This window comes from Sander lucioperca, chromosome 12 (genome assembly GCF_008315115.2).
Source record: "Sander lucioperca isolate FBNREF2018 chromosome 12, SLUC_FBN_1.2, whole genome shotgun sequence".
Taxonomy (NCBI): domain Eukaryota; kingdom Metazoa; phylum Chordata; class Actinopteri; order Perciformes; family Percidae; genus Sander; species Sander lucioperca.
Genome location: NC_050184.1, coordinates 37,628,793 through 37,648,228, shown reverse-complemented (window position 1 = coordinate 37,648,228; position 19,436 = coordinate 37,628,793). Strand labels below are relative to the sequence as shown.

At 42.9% G+C, this 19,436-nt stretch overlaps 2 protein-coding genes across 4 annotated transcripts; one reads left to right on the top strand and one right to left on the bottom strand.

Moving 5' to 3' along the window:
* Positions 1-801: 801 nt before the first annotated feature.
* Positions 802-19,436, top strand: wnt10b (wingless-type MMTV integration site family, member 10b). Of its 3 annotated transcripts, XM_031283470.2 has the most exons (7): positions 802-1,643; positions 2,285-2,386; positions 2,616-2,703; positions 4,706-4,887; positions 17,029-17,291; positions 17,454-17,905; positions 18,032-19,436. In XM_031283470.2, the coding sequence occupies exons 4-7, from the start codon at positions 4,754-4,756 to the stop codon at positions 18,530-18,532; spliced, it is 1,350 nt and encodes a 449-aa protein (XP_031139330.1). In that variant the 5' UTR covers positions 802-1,643; positions 2,285-2,386; positions 2,616-2,703; positions 4,706-4,753; the 3' UTR covers positions 18,533-19,436. The 3 variants fall into 3 exon arrangements, with proteins under 3 accessions (XP_031139330.1, XP_031139338.1, XP_031139348.1); XM_031283478.2 differs by lacking the exon at positions 2,285-2,386; XM_031283488.2 differs by lacking the exons at positions 802-1,643; positions 2,285-2,386; positions 2,616-2,703; positions 4,706-4,887 and adding an exon at positions 16,013-16,433.
* Positions 7,918-14,700, bottom strand: wnt1 (wingless-type MMTV integration site family, member 1). The gene is made up of 5 exons (XM_031283498.2): positions 13,408-14,700; positions 12,823-12,928; positions 10,602-10,855; positions 10,146-10,411; positions 7,918-10,018 (listed from the first exon to the last, which is right to left on the bottom strand). The coding sequence occupies exons 2-5, from the start codon at positions 12,921-12,923 to the stop codon at positions 9,527-9,529; spliced, it is 1,113 nt and encodes a 370-aa protein (XP_031139358.1). The 5' UTR covers positions 12,924-12,928; positions 13,408-14,700; the 3' UTR covers positions 7,918-9,526.

The window sequence follows — 19,436 nt, the reverse complement described above, 5'->3', positions numbered from 1 at the left end:
CCTGCTCATATAGACTGTTAATATCAGTCTATGGTCCTGCTATATACTGTATATGTTGTGTTAGTTAACAACGTTACCTGCTAACATCCAGAATCGATACCAGGATTCTGTTTTAAAACAGCTTAGGTGTTTTAAAACAGCTTAGGTGCACATGTTAAGAAAAACTTCTTTAACAATCACTAAGCTGGAAGCTATATAGGCTATACTGTGAAAACAAAAAAGACAGTACGGTCAACCAAATGGCTTTCCTCTAGTTTAGTTCTTTTATTCTGTTTCTGTATTTAGGTCCAGTTGTAGCTAACTTTTAGTCCTTTTTTAAGTTGAGATTGCTCTGGCAATTTAATAATTCTACTGGGGAAATTATAGTCTCGGCCTTAGATATGTTCAGAATTGAATTCAGGAAATATTTTGAGTCAATCCAAATTATAAATAAAAAAGTGTTCAATATACTACAGGATTTTAAGAAAGGTAATAATATTGCCTACCTTTCAGTTAAGTTTTTATTTATGTATTATTAGTATTTAATTTGTACTTCCGTTGTTTTTTATTTAATTATTTTTTTATATGTTGCTGTAGGCCTTATGAGAGTGCAGTGAAGACAGAACTTGTTATATCTTAGTATGATGCCGAACTCTTTTTATGCTGTCGACACAATAAAGTTAATGGAAAAAACTGCTCCATTGTCCTGAGTAGGAACCGAGCTGAACGTTAGTTTTTGATTTGGTTCGAACTAACCTTTAGAGAACCATAAACTAACGTTCCCTAACGTTCCCTAAACGTTCTGTGTTAGTGGGGGATTCAGGTAACGTTAACCGTTCTTTAGTGTTATCATCTGCTTATTTTAGCTAGCTGGCTAAGAAAACATTAGCAATTTATCTTCCTTTGTAGCCTATGTGTTTGCTTTATTCTGTATTTATCGTAACAGGTGGGTTGATATTGCATTTCACAGATCCAGAAGTTTGTTTTGTTTGAATGAACCAACTTAAAGTTTGTAATTCGACACTAATTCCACTAGATGGCAGCCATTAATAATTTTCAAGTCAGCAAAGCTTGACACTGACTTGATTTGCCACAAACTATCATTGGTGATGATGACCTATGATGCACAGTAGCTAAAAACACACAAAGACTGCCACACAACGTCACATATGTGTTTAGTTTATCTACTGCAGATTCTTGTTTCCTCACTCTTCACATGAAGGTTAATTTGGTTAATTTGGTGACTACTGGGATTTGGGTGATTTTGTAACATTTGATATCTGTTTATATAACCTGAAAGTTGTTCATTTTGAAATGGTGGACTAAAACTCCCTTGGGTGTGAGGAAAGTTGTATGGGCTCATCTGTTAGCATTATTGTCTTGAAGATGTTGGGTTTACCAGCTGGGCTAACTGAGGTGTGTTTGTGTGGAGCACCCTTTCCTCGAAACAAACTCATTAACAGATAAAATAGGTCAAAAGCACAGGTTGAATTTTCCCCAGGGGATAAGTAATCTCCTATCCTATCCTATTTCTATTCCAGGGGAGCGTGTCAGGTTCTGTGCAACCTTGAAGATGAAGGCGAAGAAAGACGGGTCTTCAGTCCACTATAAACAAGGAAGGAGATCCTTAAAGAAATCTCCAGACCCCTGCAGTGCAAAAGCAGGTGAGCACTCACACACCTTTGTACCTGAACTAATGTGCGGACAAAACAGTGTACAATTCACTAGACCTACATCTGCCTAGCACCCCACAGTTCTTCATGAGCCACCTCATTCATCTATCTTCCAAAAAGTGAATCAAGCTGAAATCCAATATAACTTATTTATGTTCCAGAGGATTTTTTAAGGAAATCTTTTGGCTGCTAGATAAATGTGTCGCTGGTAGCCAATCAAAATCAGAACAATTATTCAATCAAGCTAACACACCCATTTGTCTTTTAGATGATCCAGATGCCAGAAAAGATTATGACTAGCAGCCAAGCAAAACAAAGATGTCTCCCAGTCCCAAAATACTTGCAGTTCAGAGAAGCTGCTTACTGCAGCTGTACCCTGACATGTGATATTAATTAATGCATGCATTGTGCCATTTCAATTATACACACAATGTGTTTGGCAGTGTTGAGAGTTCAGTACCCTTTTGTGATTTGTTGATGGTTGTAGCATCCCAAATGATGACATTTACAGAGCAATTTTCCTTATTTAACTTTGCACTTTGGACACTGCTCATGTCAACAACATGCAGCATTTAATGTCACTCTGTAGCTAACCCAGCTCATGTATTAAAGCTCACACAATATTAATTTAGGGTCCAGAAGGAACGTTTTAGGGTGCAAAATGTACTGAAAGGCTGCTGGCACAGTTTGTAGGACAGCTCTGGCTCTGGAAGCGTTTAGCCCTCAAAGCTTGGGTGAGTATATTGCAGAGAGACGGGTGGGAGCAGTATTGTGTGTGTGAGTGTGACATGGAGAAAGAACTTGTGTGTGTTTTGAGATGGGAGAGGGAGATTGGGGCGGTTCTGTTATGCAAGCAGTTCTCAGTATGCATGTAGATTGGAAGATGTGTGGCTTCTGTGGTTGGCTGTCACCTGTGTCACTGCCTTTAAAAAACAGTTGCCAAGAGAAATGTCTTCTTTACAGGCTTTGGTTGCCAAATGCAGGGGATAATGGATAAAACTGCAGAAGGAAAGATGGAGAGGTGTGTGCAGCCAGCCACACAGACATGCAAGTGAGCTCACACACACATATTAGCACACACACACACACACACACACACACACACACACACACATACACACACACACACACACGCAGGGGAAGTATTGGGCCTAGTAAGTCATGTCACACTAAGTTGCCATGAATGAGCATATGATTTGAGCTTGCTTACAGATTCCAGAGGTGCCACATTCTGTGGATGTGTGCAGGACACGTTAGGAGGGAATATTTGTGTGTGTGTCTGTGCAGCTGTGAACCAACACATGGGGCGCCAGTGTGTGAATGTGTTAGTGTGTCTGCGAGCAGGATAGCCAGTGACACAGGAATGTGTCATAGTTCCTGCAAGCCACTCAGCTCCTAAACTGCAGCAAATAAACATTCCTCTACTGCTGTGTCAGTGCTGAGCCCTCGCCCACTGTCGCTGTAAAACACAGCTTGTAATTAAAACCAAAAACTGAGCATTTCTCCTTTTGTTTCCAACAGTATTACTACATTAGAGATAATAGCCACATATGTTCAGACATTTCTCAGTACTGTTTACTGACTCAAAGATGGCATGTTGTGGTCCAGATGATGTCAAGGTGGGCCAACTGATAATAAAACCATCACAATCCTCTGTATTGGTTAAGTGCAGATACAGTAATTCTGACTTGCTGTGGTTAGTTATATTTCACTGTGTAGCCCAAATGAACAGTAATGTACAAAAACATTATACATTTGGCAGTTTGAGGTACATTTGGATAAAGAGAAGTGTTAACATTCAATATAGCCAGACACATATTACTGTAATTTATCAATGCATGCTTCATCCCTGCTGACAGGTGAAATGATGTGTAGGCTTATGTTGTGTCACATAGATTCCACCACAGTTTGTGCTCATATTTTATGTGGATCTCAGAGCTGAAACGCTGCCGTGCTGTACCCATACATTGTCAGATGTCTGTAAACATATTCTACTGTTGGTTGTCCTTGCCCAACATCTTTCCCTGTCATTACCGCTCTGTTTACAGGAGGACTAACAGTGTTTGCTAGCATATGATCTCCCCCAGAATATACAGTGGTTTAAAGTCGCACTCTGACGCACAGTTTTCCACCTAAAACACTTAATCCTGTGGAACCGATTTTGACATGCCACTTTATCTGTTTGTTGGCTCTTGTCTGGTCTTGCCAGGTTAACCATTCACAGATGTGTGATTGGGGATTTAACCTTTTCTTGTTGAATAACTGCTGCCTGTGCATTTCAACTTTTTGGTCAAACGGTACTTAAAGCTGACCATTCGGTATTTGCAATAGACTGAAGACCACAAGATATTAAATTAGAGGTGATGTTTCACGTGAGGTGTTTATCTCAGCAGTCTTGAGGTTGAAAAAAGTATTTAATATCCACAAAAAAATGGGCCAACAGAGAAAAGGGCCATGAAGCCAAGACAATCTGCTGTGTATGTGCAGAGGGTACGGGGTGTTGATAACTCAAAATATATTATCAGCCCATGCCTATTCACTCACGCCTGTCACAGGGGGCTCCTATTCACAACATCTTTATACACATGTGTAGAGTGTTGGCATGTCACGCAAAAACACTGCAAAGTTATATCCCTCCCATCCTTTACTGCAGGGCTTGCTCTCCATCTCGCTCCACAGGGGCACAGAGCCTGACCACAGACATACTGATTGCTCACCATGGTCGAGTGGTCTGTCCACATTCCCACCCTGTTCAGAAAACCCAACAACGGAAAACAGTGGTTTCAGAGTGTCTGGAGGTTTGTGGACAGCCGCGAGTGTCCGCCGTGTCTCTCCTAAATCTAAGTGTCTCTCCTAAATCTATCCTCCTCTCATCCCCTTTCGACTGCCCTGCTGCATACCCCAGGAACATGGAAACAGTCGATGGCAGACCCAAACTGATGTGTGTGGAATGTTTTGGACTTGAAGCGAGAGGATAAAAAAAGAGAGCACACTTGAATGCGTGTATGCGTGCTGGGATGAATGTAACCTTCCCTCTCTCCTGTGTGTGACAGGTTGTGGCAGGCCAGTAGATGATGAAGTGATGGAGATGTTAGGAGGCCATGGCCATTGTGATGCTGGGTGGCTGTTACTCTGGAACTGCCATCTGCCGAAAAGGTCAGTTGCTAGGGGACGATTCTCCTGGACCGTGTCTGCCTCCCAGCTGCCATCCACACACCCACACGCACTGGCTTGGGTATGTACACAAACTGCACACACACATGTACACATTCTCACACTTACGCTCTTTTCATTCTTTCAAGTCTGAATTGAATTTGAGTCAATTTGATCCACCGTATTAACCGCTATTAATCCGCTCTATAGTTTTCTGTAACTTTAGGTGAGGTTCAGTTGATTATAATTAATTTATGTAATATGTGTGTGATGAGGCTGTAAATGCATATCTTATTACATAACAGCCCTGTGGTCACTTAATGGCACCAAACAAATGCTTCTGATTATTACATGAGCAATGTAAGAGTTTTCCCATTATAACAATGCCCTAATTAATTGGAACCTGGCACAATTAAATGCTAGGATTACAATGAAATTTTGAGGCCCAACGGAAATCAAATCAGTATTGTGCGCCAGATCCAAGCCATGCCACATTGTCCATCCCAACCACAGTGAGCAGCCTATCATTCAGTGCGGTGACCCAAACCCAATTCAAAATTCCTTATCATACGCCCTTCAAATTAAAGCCAACTCAACCCAACGGGCAAACATTTATCCACAATTTAGCAGGAATTTTAATATGAAGCTGCTGTGCTTTCAGTATGCCGTATCATCTTCTCTGTATGTTCTGTGGTGATTGACCTAATTATTGTTAGGAGCACAATGTGGGTAAGTGAAAACTATTTCCTTTCTTAAATTTTTTTTAAGTGATACTCTCACTCTCAGGTCAAATGCAGGCAGTGTGGCTGTATTTCTTAGTGTCAACGAACTTACATAACCCTGTACCCCTGCTATGTTGCTCCTGAAGTTAAGGATCCTAAAAAGACACCACCAGTAAGCTGATAAAATGGGAGAGAGACAAAGTAAATGTTGCATAAATGTTGTACTAACATTGTGATACAAGCCGTAACTGGATGTCAATGTGTTATTATCTTAAGATATTGGCAATACAGTAACTGACAGGATTTTGTGGCATCTCTATTTCTTATTTTATTTGTTCCTCAAGTCACACTTTCCTGCTCTCCGTCCTCCCCCCCTCACACCCTCACCTCCAGCCTGCGCTTCTCCACCAGCCTTCCAGAGAGAGTGACTTATGTATTGGAGCTGTTGTTTTTGTTTGTGCCCTTCTCACCATGGCTGCCTGCTTGCCGCCTGGCAGCCCCGTGTGTCAAAGGTGGCTGCAGCAGAACAGACTGTGGGAACAGCCGGTTAGCCTCCCCTGGTCCCCTGCTCCCCAACCAGAGGGGCAGCCATCAATCCAGCACTCCCCCTGCCCCTGCACACACAAAATGCCCAACCAAACACACACTCACACAAAAAACCCTACAACGCTCACACCCTCTCCCAATAATCCTCGGAAGCAATTTCATCTCGACTCGGGTGGCGGCCCATTGTCGCCAGCCCCTTCAATCTTTCCTTATTAACTCTCGCTTTGTCCTGCATCCGAGCTTCTGGACTCATCTCTCCTACATTCCGATCGGTGCTGCTCCCAGCACTCCCAGGCAACCTCCATTCGCTAATCCCACTGCCTCCCCCACCAGCCGCCCCACCCCAAGGAACTCTTACTGCTTTTTTCCCCCCAACCTGCCGATCACCTACTTGAGAGTAAGGTAGGGGTATTCACTCCATGGTTTTTCTGAAGGCAGAGCGTGAAGGCGGGGTGGGTGAAGGAGGGGGCGGCCACAAAGTGACTCCAGCCCAGACAATTAGAACAATGAGCTCTGCCTGTAGGGGGCTAACTCGCTGCGTCACGCCTGGACGGTGGGGTATTTTGTCAGTTTAATGAATTGTCCGTCAGGCCATGGCCACATCGCAGGCTGCGCAGAGAGAGGCCAGCAGGGACCCAGACACTAAGTCGGTATTTATTACACTGCCTTTGTCACTAATTGAGCTAATTATCACTGACTCCTCAGCACTCCCACAGGCAGCACCCCCTCCACTCACTTTCTCTACCAACTCTCCCACCTCACTCTCACGCCTGGGATTTGAACTCTGCCTTCCCTCTTCTTTTCTTAAATCTGTCTGCCACTTCTCTTTTTTTTGTTGTTTCTTTCTGTGTATCCATGATCTCCTCTTAATTCTCTCTCAAAGCCAGGATTGTATCATTTTCACATTTGTGAGCTTTTGCTTTCTCCCGACTTTTTCTCTATTTGCTTTTCTTTATATCGTTCTTTAAGCCAAATCATGTGTGCTGTCAATATTAGTGTTTTGGAGCAGTCAGTTGTGTTACTCTGTAATCAATATACATTTTCAGTCCTCATCTTTTTGTTTTGATTGGCTGTCCACCCTCCTGTGACCCCATCATTTGCAGTATTTTGATTCAGTTTGCTCTGTTTTGTTATTTTTATCCTCTTAATCCCCCTAGGTCTACAGATTTAAACTTTCAACTTTCTTTGAGATGCTGACCAATCCCTGCTCAATTTATTACTTAACTTCTTGCCCCTTGTTTTCCCTCACTTTTGCCCTGTAACATCAAGACTGTAATTCAGAAAATGCCTCATCCCTGTCCTTGGTCCTATGTCACCCTGTCTGCCCTTACAGCTACAACTTTGTTGCTCTGTTAATAGGACCTTTGTATTTTTTGGGAGTGTGTTGGTGACCTTACTGTGCTCTATCTGGATGACCCTGGCTGCTCCTGGGCTGTGGTGGGCTAAGGAGAAAGTGCAAAGCTTTCCAGACTCCTGTGGTTAGTCAGGTTGCCAGGGGCTGGGGGAGATTCTAGGTTTTCATTATTTGTCATTCTATTTCTTTTATTTCTTTCCAACATTAAGCAAATGAAGCAAAGCATTCAATGCAATAAAATTCAATACTGTATAAAATAAGGTATGTGGCTAGATAAGCAGGGGCCGTCTCTTGTGGTTGGGAGCACAGATGCAGAGATGTTTTGTGAGCTGGAGAAAGAGGCTGCTTTGGTGGTGGTAATAGGATTAAGCAAAGGACACCCAGGGACAGGCTTATATGTTCACTTGGTTGGTTGTCAAAACTATCTCAAACACAGACTACAACAGACATAATAGCATCTTTTGACACATTCAGGAGGGGAACTTAATTGAAAATATAGACTTTATTGTTCTATCATACAATACAAAACCAACTGGAGCCTAAATCTGTTGATTAAAATCTACAAAAAAAAGTCTTCTCTTACATCTCTCTATAACAGTATAAAAATCCTCAGAAATAAATATTTTCTATTTACACTAATACAAAAAAGGTAAATATTCAGTGCATGAACACAAGTGTTTTTACAGGAAACAAGCAAAGACGTGATAATGTTCTGTTTCTAGTAAGAGTTGGTTTTGTGTCAGCTACATTACACCAAAATAGAAAAAGGCATAAGACCAAAACATCTCCCGACTTGACACTAATGATGGCATATTCTCCAGCCACTGACAGGTGCATAGATCATTCAGCAAACTTACAAATGACGTCATTATAAATATATTCATATATTTTAGTATTTACAGCATTTTGGTTCTCATAGCTGATATACAGAATGATCTCTTCTGCAGAGGCTGTTAAAACTAAAATAAAACGATTATCTGCTTTTTCCAGCCGAGCATGAATTAATTCACATAAGCCTACTTTAAACCTGGACCAAGTTTAATGTTACACTCATGTATTAACAGGAACTTTGTGTCTTTTTGTTTCCTCAATGTATGTCTCAGAATAGCATTAGTTTTCATTTTGAGAGCATGGTGAGATTCTGCAGGTTTTAATTGACCCCATCAGATTTGCCAAACTACATTTAGTCATGCCATGATATTCAGTGTATTGATAATACATTCAAATTACATTGCCTCAGTAAGATTTGTTCAGTCAGTTTCTATTTTCCTTGGCGGCCACTGGCCCCAGACATGTAACATCAGGACCATCCTGTGGTAAGTCAGAGTGGCAAATCAGGGTTGAGGTGTATTCAACTCCAGAGAAATCTAAATAAAAAGGGCAAATGTGGTGAGGAAATTATAAGTGGTTGGGCTGCATCCAGGGCCTAAGTACACAAGCTGGGAACAGACTGCCCATCCCTGGAGATAAATGTAACACAGTTTCATGTGAGAGAAGCCAAACTTCAGCAAAAGAAAACAAAACATTTTTTTTTTTTTTTTTAAATAACTCCCCTCTTGTTTGAGGTCTTCACCAGTTTATGGGAGCACATGTTTGTGGCTCTCTGGCCACAGAAACATCTGTGAAACATTGTGTCCAGTCTTTGCCCTCAGTGGGGGAGAAGAAGGCTCTAGTAGTACCTGGTTACAGCAATCGATTCTCCCCCACATCATTTCCATCCCTTTTAATTCTATTTATCCACAGTGTAAACACTTGAGGGATGTGGATGATTTCCATTCTACATGGATGGTTGTAGTGTTTAAATACCCTTGTATTACTGTTAAGCATTAACAGCAAGGAGCAAGCACATATACTCCCTCTATACCCTGTTCATATATTTGTGCTTTTCTCCATCTTCCGTTTTCAAAAACACTGATTGATTTTTTTTTTGTGCCAGAGAGTTCCCTGTATCACTTTACCCGCCTTGAAGCTTTTCTAGCTTCTACCTAACATCTCAAACCACCTGTGTGCTATGGGCATTCTCAGCCAACTACCTGTTTTGCTAAGAAGTTCTTTGCCTTTTGTATATGCCTAAATATTCACTTGGTGTCCACCTGTGATCATAGACACTGGTGTAACGTTCGTGTACTTGTGCAGTTCAAGCAACTGACATGACAGCACCAGTGGAAGGTGCAGTGGCAACGTTCAGTCACACTCTCAGTCCAGGTCTTAAACCCACGTCCACAGCAGAGCAGCTCACATCCATCCAGGCCTGGGGAAGAGCTGTTGCATGTTCTCCCAGAAGTTCCCAAAGTGCCCGTTTTGCCATTGTAGGAGCAGAAGTTTGGTGATTTCTCAAAATAGACCAGGTCCATGGCAGATGGGGGTTTGTGAGCCGGGTTTTCAGGCTCCAGATGTCGGGGGTCGGCTCTGTGAGAGGCACGGTTGCTTCCCTTGTTGGCATAAACAACTCTGGATGCACCATCAAACCGGTCCTTAAGGAAGTCTCCTACTGTGCGGAAGCTGGGCAGGCGCATCCAACAGGTGCGCACGGTGCAGGAGCCTGACATGCCATGGCACTTACACTCTTGACGCATCTCCGACGACACAGTCTGCAAAAAGGAAGACCAAAGGCTACTGATGAAATCTTACACATTGTAAATCACAAATACATGTGAAGCGCTTGGGAATTCTGACAAAAACAGGCAATTGTGGCATGTTTGAGTATCAAATCCTTACCATTCTGCCAGCCTCATTATTGTGTAGGTTGGTGAGGTAGCGCAGATCTCTGCCCCTCTCGCTGGAGTCCACAAACTCACTGCTGAACATCCGGCCAAAGTCTACATTGTCACTGCAGCCCCCCCAGTGCCAGTCTGGCCCTCCAGGACCTCTGCGGCGGTAATCGCATGTGCACGACTCAATGGCCCCTTCTGAACAGGAGCGAGCCACAGCGTGGGTCACCCCTGCGCTGGTAATGGCAAATACAAATGCTGTCTCTCGGCAACCTGAAGAAACAACATCAAAACTTCCCAGTCAGAACCAATTCCAACCTTTTAGACTTGGCTTTGCCAATTTTTTGGCCAAAATGGGAAAATATTTAGAGACAAAGGCTTTTAAATGTGTACAAGAGATTCCCTTACATCCTGGCCAAAATTGTCCAAGTAATGCCTGGTGAGAAAGACAAGAGAGACTCACCACGATTGACAATTTTCCCAAAAACTGCTGGACTGTGGGTGGTCGGGCAGTTCCAGCGGCGGTTGCGGAACTGCCACTTGCACTCCTTTATGGCAGTGTGCAGCCCAGCGGCGATGGCGTGCAAGATGCCAGGATTCTGCCGAATCAGCCGGCGCTGGCGACGACTCAGTAGGGCCAGGCTTGGGTCCAGGACCAACTGCACGTTTTTGGAATTGGTGAGGAGGTTGGATGAGGAGGCCACATTGACAATTCCCCTGGCACAACAGAAGAACAACGGAAATCAGAGTCAAGGAGCTGGCAGTTTATGCATGTAGCTCATAAGTGACCCTCTAAACTCTTTAACTGATGTGTCTTGGCATCTCATGAGTGTTGTGCCTTCTTAAAATTATAGTTCTAATTATGTACAACAGTGACACACTGTTTCAAGACAATGAGGAAAGTCTCTGAGTCAGAATGCTGATTTTCGGCTTGGCAAATAACATGACATTATATTTTTCTTACTGTTTATAAATCACTTGGGTCTGAACCAGATACAATGACGTATCAGTTTCATTTTTAGAACTTGTAACCATATTCTTCTGCTAAATATTAAGCATCTGTTATTACAGGAATAAGTGGCATACTCACAGGAAATCCTCCCTCACAGGTTTGCATCTGTGTTGTCCTGTTAAACATAATTCTCTTTTCTTTTCTGTTAATTTTCAGTGTCCCATGTGATAAACCAAAAAGCTTAGGAGAAGTGGGCTACACTTTTAGATGAGTGTCCAATCTCACCTACAAATATGCCCATCCTGTCAAAAGGTCACAAGTCAACAAACATTAGACCTTTAGGTTTATGGTGTAAAATGCTCTCTACCAAAAATGTTAAAAACTCATATTCTGTAGACTATGCTTTATGACACAAGTAGAAAATAATAACCATTCTGCTTTTTTTTATAATACTATTTAACTCAATGTGTGTTGACCCTCTGCCACATGATATCAGAAAACATTCTTTTATGGCTTTTTAACCATTTGTGTCCAAATATTGCACCTGCGCTTCTCCAGTTTTATACACATTTCAGATCACTGAACATGGCTTTAATGCACTCACTGTGGTAGTCAGGTTTCAAAACATTTCTAGTTTGAGTGTTTCAGTACACAGGCTTTATAATTTTCCACTTTATTTGCTGGCAATTTATGTGACATTTCTGTGTCAACATTTTTTGATTCACTTGTAGTGTAATGGCTGCCTCTTCTGTTAAGCATTATTATCCGGAAAAGCGGGCGAGTCTTGGCCTGTTGGAGGGCTGACCCAGGCCTGGGAACATTAATAATAGTGCCGTCTTTTTGGATGTTTTCTTCATTCCAACAACTCCGCAATGTATTTTTTTTTTCTCCTATGTTTTGTTGGATTTCAGTTGACATTTTAAATATTTGAAAACGCCTGACGTTGTGCGCAAATACTGTCCATCTAATGACACCGCAAAACGACAAAATCTTTCGTTAAATCATTACCTCAACAAACCTAACCCACAGTTTATAGATTTTTAAACAAAAGCAAGACAACATGCCCACTGACGCAAACTACAGATCCTATTTTATTTTTGTTTTCCATAACAAAATAATTAGCAGTTTTAGTTTTAGGTCGCTGTACAGACAATGTAGCAATGTACAGTAGTATTTGATCAGCACGACCCTGGATAAGACCTCGAATGGGATTCCTTTCAGCTATGAAATAAATCCATATTTAATTTATCCCACATTGGACTGAAAAATGTTGTCTCGTGTTCAAACCACAAAGTCCAAATGACAGGGAAGCAGAGAGAGAGAGCGAGAGAGAGAGCGAGAGAGAGAGAGAGAGAGAGAGAGAGAGAGAGAGAGAGAGAGAGAGAGAGAGAATAAAATCTACCACAAATAAAAGGTAAACCAAATGTAATTCGTTAATTTGTTAATAGATCAATAGTCTGCTGTAATTCCACTGAAAGGACAATACATTAAAAATAGACCCCACAAGATTTAATATCTTGCGGTTGCTCTTTTTTCAAAGGCTGAACAGAAGTTGTGAACGGTGCCAAAACTAACACATTATTTCGAACATGCAGCATGGAATGTGGCAGCCCAATAAAACACCGTTCATACGGTAGCGCAGGATCTTCCCCGCTCAAACCAGCGTTAAATAGGAAGTTTTAATACGCTGCTGATAACTAAGTGAATGTAGTAGGCTATCTGGTGAACTCACCACCACCGGCCGCTGTTGTTGACGGCCCCTGTCCCTGAGAGCGAAGACACCAGCAGGATGCAGGCGGCTTTCACCCCTAACAGCAGCGCCAGACTCCTCATCGTGTCTTCAAGTCAAGTCAAATATGAGAAGGAAAAAAATGTTAAATAGATTTAGCTCAGACCAAGTTATAGCCTAGTTCCAAATATCTTTGAATTTTTCACTCCAGCACAGATATGCACACTTTATAACAATATGAAAATAGCTTTAAAATAAACAATCGGCCTAAAAACAAGAAAAAATAGACAGAAGCCTTCCCACAGTTTTCCCACATCTCAGTTGCTTACAACTGATTCCATATGATATGTTTTATCATTATGATCAGGGTACAAAATTAGCACCATCCACCAGCTAAATGCTAGTAAATTATGCAAGTGGCTGGGAAATTTGCTTCACTCACCAGCCCAAAAAAAACAAAACAATGGTAATCTATTGCATGGCTGGTAAAATTTGAACATTGGCTGGTGGACAAAAAAAAGTTAATTTTGCACCCTGATTATGATCTAATGAATTATGGTCAAAATGCTGCAAGGTGTATATACTCACCACGCCACAGTCCGGTAAGAGGACTTGAAAGGTGAGAGAAGCAGACCGCCCTAATTGACTTAAATGGATCTTGAGTGGAGACAGGTTGCTAAATGATGTCAAGTGTCCAGGCAGGATGCTACTGCTGCTGCAGTCCTCTTCACTCTGTCTCTCTCAGTGATGCTCTGCACGGCGCATTGAACGCGTGGGACAGTCCCGAAGACTTGATCCCCTCGGTGACTGATAGGCAACACATTCTTCTCTTATTGAGCGCTACGAGGGGAATAAAAAAGGGATTTGCTGCTCTCATCTCCCTCTGTTTTTTTTCGGAGCCTTTTCAATAGGATTGGAGGGAGGGATAGTTAATGCTCTTCATAGGGCGCACAATGAATAAGGAAACACAACTGGGCAGAAAAAAAGAAAGGAAGAGAAAAAATAGGACAATCCAAAGAGTTGCGCATATTACTTGTGGAATCTCACGGTCATCACATAATCGATTCCCTGTTAATGTGTGCGGCTGAGAGTATTTTCCCACTGGCCGTGCGCTTTCTTCCATCCAGTCTTGCAAAAAGAAGAAGTGCCCCTGAAGCAGTGATGTGTTGGTACAAATGCTGCGGGTGCGCCTGGTTTGGTGCTCCGTCGCTGCTCAAAGCTGGTGTCACGGTGCAATACAGTTACAGCGGAATATGAGCCATCTAAAACTGCCCTTTTTTTTACCCGGTGGTTGGATTAGCCTACTCCCTAACCGCATCTCCTCCTCCTTTCTCCAAATGCGCTCCCAAAATGTGCAGTGAATAAGGACATTTCTGTTCACTTCGTTTCCTTTTTACACTAATCCCTTTATATATTAAATATCGTTTTACATTATGACACCAACTATTAATTAAAACCTTTTATGAGGGTCTCGTAATAGCCTATATTTAGATAATTTAGATCGGACCCAATAAACAAAACTTATCACCAGTCTTAATTGCTCAAGACGCGCGCGCACACGCACCACGACACTTGCACGTAGAAAGACGCAATACGATCTTAGTTGTCATATAACTCACACTGCCTGCTGGGCTACTTAAATATTTTTTCGAGCGCGGGAGATGAAATACGGCCTCCAATCAGAAGTCTGATGTATGATGAACCAGGAAAAGAGGGGACGAGTAAGAATAAAAACCATTCCAAACATCTGGCCTGCAGACCTCCCTCGACGCACATGTAGCCCAATGTAATCACAGCTTGAGCCACTTTGCGGCATCTCCATCTAACCCCAGACTAGGAGCAGGCTTCAGTGTCCCCAAACTTCTCCATGTTGGTTCATGGGTGAATGTTTCATTATGTGACATGTATCTGCTAATTTGCATATTCCACAATAGTCACTGCAGAGGTTGTATCTTGAATAATCCCCCCCCCATCTTCTCCATCGCTCTCTCTCTCTCTCTCTCTCTCTCTCTCTCTCTCTCTCTCTCCCTCTCTCCCTCCCTCCCTCAGATGACAGTAAAAGGAAGTGGGCTTTTGTAAAAAGGATTTAATGACAGCCATCCTACGTTTATACTCCAGCCTTATATGAAGGTGCTCAAACGAGTTTCCTGGAGCAGTCATGCGACACCGAGCAGATTAGAGCTTCAATCCGGATAAAGGGGGCCTTTTATATACAAATCAACTTCAAATCACTTTTTAAGCCACTTAGATATACACGCCAAGGCAGAATGCTAATGCACTTTTCATTGCTGCAGCTTAGGGAATGGAAGGAGATTAGATGAATTGGTGTCACTATGCGAACCGTGTTCGAGGGGGGTTTTAACTTAATTTTATGAAAGTAAAGCACATGCACCTTCTCGATTCAAACAGCAGTGTCTATTATTATAAGTCCGATTTGAGAAAACATTTGTGAGATAATTAGCAGTCTCACTATGTGAGTGATTGGCCTGTTTATTTAGCAGCAGAGATTGTTTAAGATGCTTAATTTGGATAATTGATTGGATGCGAGCTGCCACAGCACAAAGTCCTAACAGAAGACCTGAGTACCTGGTTTCATTGGCCTGGTCATTACTGAGCATGAAAAACGAATTTGAATAGATAATTGAGATGTTTGGTAGTCTTCAATAAGCATAAGATGTATTTAAAAGCCATCATGGCCCTACGTACTATAACGCATTTTGTTGGAGCATGACGCCATAATGTGATTAATAATCACACAAAAAATCCGAGCTGTCACTCCCGTAATTTATGTAGTCTATATAATTTTATACTCTGAAATAAAGACTTTGGAGTGAAGTTGTTTCAAACACAACAATGAGGAACAGCCGCTCTGATGGAGGTGGGAGGAAGGGGGAGCACATGCCTAAAACAGTATTGTTGGAGGGTCTGTTAGCGGAGCCGCCTGCCTGCTGCTGCCTCCCTGTCGTACAGTGGAACCAGCAGCTCTCCCCTCCCCCCCATTCATCATTTAACTCATCCCTTTTATGACAAAATCTTCTTTGACGTTCCATATTTCATTTTACCGAGCGTTTCTTTGTTCTTTCTCTCCAAAAATGGAAGTCTATCATACACAATCCACCGACCCACCAATAAAAAGCAAGTCTGAATACATTCATATTTCTATAGTCTATTAAATAGCCTATGTTTATAGGAATCCAGTATTTTAGCGCACGGCTTGTGGTGCGCGTAAAAGTTTGGAGATGTCATTTTACGCTTGGACGAATTATCACACTCTCAAATGATAAAATGATCAACTGGTGATCCAACTTTCTTGTTGTCCAATATTTTGCAAACAGCCGCCTGTGGAGGCATCTCCCCTCCCCTCTTTCTCTCCCCCCTCCCGTTTACTCTCGCCCTCGAGCTCCTCTGTTCTCCGTCTTCACTCTTCGGTTTGGCGGTGCATCGATAATACTCCACTCTTCTCCTTTTGTGATATTCTTATTCAATACAGGACTTTATTACCAGTGTTTTAATGTCACGTCGCGAAAGACGCTTAACAAAATGGAGCTATCAAACAAACTCCGTTGGGACCAATTCCTGATTTTGGCAGCAGCACTTATGTCACCTGCATTAACGTGAGTGCACTTGAGAGCGCCAGGAGAGTTGATGTTACATGCGGGTTCTTGCTACATGGAATTCGGCAAGAATTGAGGGAAGTTACTGTGTATGACTGTATGATTGAAACGAATATTTAACATATTTAGTTAAAAAGTGAAACATCTGTCTTTGATTTCATTTTTCTAATATTGAAGCATTGGAATCAATGTTTATTTTTTAGATTTGTTGCCTATTCCAGAATTAACAATCCCACTATTGTTAATTCTCCATACGATGTATTTGGCAAGTAACTCTCCGCTTTTGGGATTTCACGACTGGATGATCTGTTTAGAATTGTATTTGTCCTTTAAGCATCATCTGTAGAAACTCTCTAGTAAATACTTGTGCAATTGATTAACACATTTTATTACTATGTGTGTCTGGGAAAGCCCTTGAAAACCCTAACCCTAACCCTTAAATCTCCATGGTTTTGTATTTTTCTGATTTTCTTAAGTATCCAAAACATCTTTCCATTGCCAAATACTTGTCTGGATTTGACTAATGAACTCCTGACCAGCTCTAATGCCCCTCCCCAAAAAAACTTTCTCTCTCCCTCTCTTTCTCTCTCTGCAGGGTGCTGTGTAATGATATCCTCAGCCTGAAGGTGGCAGGAGATCCAGTGCTAACCCCTAACTCAGTGTGCCTGAGGTTGGCAGGCCTCAGTAAACGTCAGATGCGGATGTGTGTGCGGAGCCCCGATGTGACGGCCTCCGCTCTGCAGGGCATCCAGGTGGCCATTCACGAATGCCAGCACCAGCTCCGGGACCAGCGCTGGAACTGCTCCTCACTGGAGGGCCTTGGCAAGCTTCCCCACCACAACACCATCCTCAACAGGGGTGAGAGCCTGAGGCAAGCTAATGATGGTCAAAATGTGACCTGGGATTATGGGGGGTGGGGGGGTGTGTGTAGGTATGAGAGTAGGGATTGTTCTGCACACAGACGCAGGACTGTTTATCATTTTCAACTTGCTGAGTGTGTACTGTATCTCCTGCTCCCAGGTTTTCGCGAGAGTGCCCTCTCTCTGGCCTTGTTGGCAGCGGGTGTGGCTCACTCTGTGGCCTCGGCCTGCAGCATGGGCAAGCTGCGGGGGTGTGGCTGCGAGGCCAAGCGTCGCCAGGATGATGATAAGATCCGGCTGAAACTCACACAGCTGCAGCTGCAGACCCTGCAGAAGGGTGGAGTAGGCCTCAGGATGACACGGTCATTACCCTCAGAGCTAAACGGTCACCATGGCGACCTGCCCGCTAGCCTGCGCTCTACCCACCCCTCCGCCCCGCTCAAGCCTTTACCAGATGAGCTTAGCTCCATGCAGGAAACGTGGGAGTGGGGGGGCTGCAGTCATGACGTCCGCTTTGGGGACCGTTTTTCCAGGGACTGGCTCGACTCCCGCGGGTCTCCAAGAGACATCCATGCTCGCATGAGGATACATAACAACCGGGTGGGACGACAGGTGAGTAATGTGCTTATCCACTGTGTTCTTAACGTTGCTCGGATAGCATTCTCACTCCTCACTGGCATATATCCTCATCAGGGTTGCATTTCTGATTTGTTACATAATTTACATTTCTCTACACAGATAGTGACTGACAACATGAAGAGGAAGTGCAAGTGTCATGGCACATCAGGGAGCTGTCAGTTTAAGACCTGCTGGCATGTGTCTCCAGAGTTCCGGGTTGTGGGTTCTCTACTCAAGGAAAAGTTCCTGTCAGCCATCTTTGTCAACTCTCAGAACAAGAACAATGGGGTTTTCAACCCTCGAACAGGAAACAGCGCCAGCGGGAGCACAGGGGGACTCAACGGAGGCCGCCGTCGAACCATGTCCAGAGAGCTGGTGTACTTTGAGAAGTCTCCTGATTTCTGTGAGCGTGATGCATCCGTAGACTCTCCGGGTACACAAGGACGCATCTGCAACAAAACCAGCTACAGCACAGACAGCTGCGGCTCGCTGTGCTGCGGCCGTGGACACAACATCCTGAAACAGACACGCAGCGAGCGCTGCAATTGCAGGTTCCACTGGTGTTGCTACGTTCTGTGCGAGGAGTGTCGTCTCACAGAGTGGGTCAATGTGTGCAAGTAGATTCCAGTTCTCCCAGTCCCAGCTGCCTTTACCCATCCAGAACTCAAGATGGCGAGCCTGTCCCTTCGCCCACTCCTTTTGTTCGAGCGTTTGTTTTGCTCCTTGTGTAACTGTCCCAAAATCGGTTTATACCCCCCTTTCCTTTTTTTGGTCCATCATCTGGGATCTATTTTCTCTTTGTAGCCGCTGTTATTCTCAAAATGCCAAGTCAGAGATTGAAGAGGTGACTCATGTTATTTGTCTTGCCATGGTCTGTTTAGACCATGCCCTCTCAGCCATGAAAAAAGCCTATACCCGATCTTTTCTATCCCACAAAACAAAGAAGAGCAATAGCAGAGAAGCATTTCTATTTCAATGTCTACATGCTGACTCATCTCATTGTACAGTAGCTGTGCTTTTTAATGTGTTCATGTATATTTGTAAATGTATTATTATTAATATTATTGTTGTGTTGGAGCCTGTCTCTTTGGTTCTAGTTACTGACAGACTTGTGCTGTTAGCCAACAAAGTCTTAGCGCAATTTATCTCACATCTTCTAATGATCTCCAAGATATTTTCTCCATTTGTATATTTTGCACCTGTGACTCGGACAGAGCAACAGTACTTATTTTGGGGTCAGTCACAAAATCTTTGTTTCTTTTGTTTGTGGTTTATGAAGGACTGATATATCAGGACAGAAAGCACATAAGCTTATTAAACTTGTATAATTGTAAAACTCAAGATGGGAAAGTTTTGGAGACAAAGTCAGTCCTTGAATTTGTCACGCTGAACTAATCATTCAGATTTATTTAAACCATTGTAAAAATACCAATTTCATGGGAGTGGTCACTAGTAGTGATGTTTTTCATGAATATAACTGTGATGTGTGACACCTTTCCTATGAAATCATGACTCAACTCTTTTA

Bases quoted from the DNA above. Each gene is read 5' to 3' on its own strand.
- wnt10b (XM_031283478.2), top strand. From the start codon at position 4,754: ATGGCCATTGTGATGCTGGGTGGCTGTTACTCTGGAACTGCCATCTGC. The intron at 4,888-17,028 runs GTATGTACACAA...CTCTCTCTGCAG, and splicing joins ACCCACACGCACTGGCTTGG to GGTGCTGTGTAATGATATCC. The intron at 17,292-17,453 runs GTGAGAGCCTGA...TCCTGCTCCCAG, and splicing joins CAACACCATCCTCAACAGGG to GTTTTCGCGAGAGTGCCCTC.
- wnt1 (XM_031283498.2), bottom strand. From the start codon at position 12,923: ATGAGGAGTCTGGCGCTGCTGTTAGGGGTGAAAGCCGCCTGCATCCTG. The intron at 10,412-10,601 runs GTGAGTCTCTCT...TTGTTTCTTCAG, and splicing joins TGGGAAAATTGTCAATCGTG to GTTGCCGAGAGACAGCATTT. The intron at 10,019-10,145 runs GTAAGGATTTGA...TCCTTTTTGCAG, and splicing joins ATAATGAGGCTGGCAGAATG to ACTGTGTCGTCGGAGATGCG.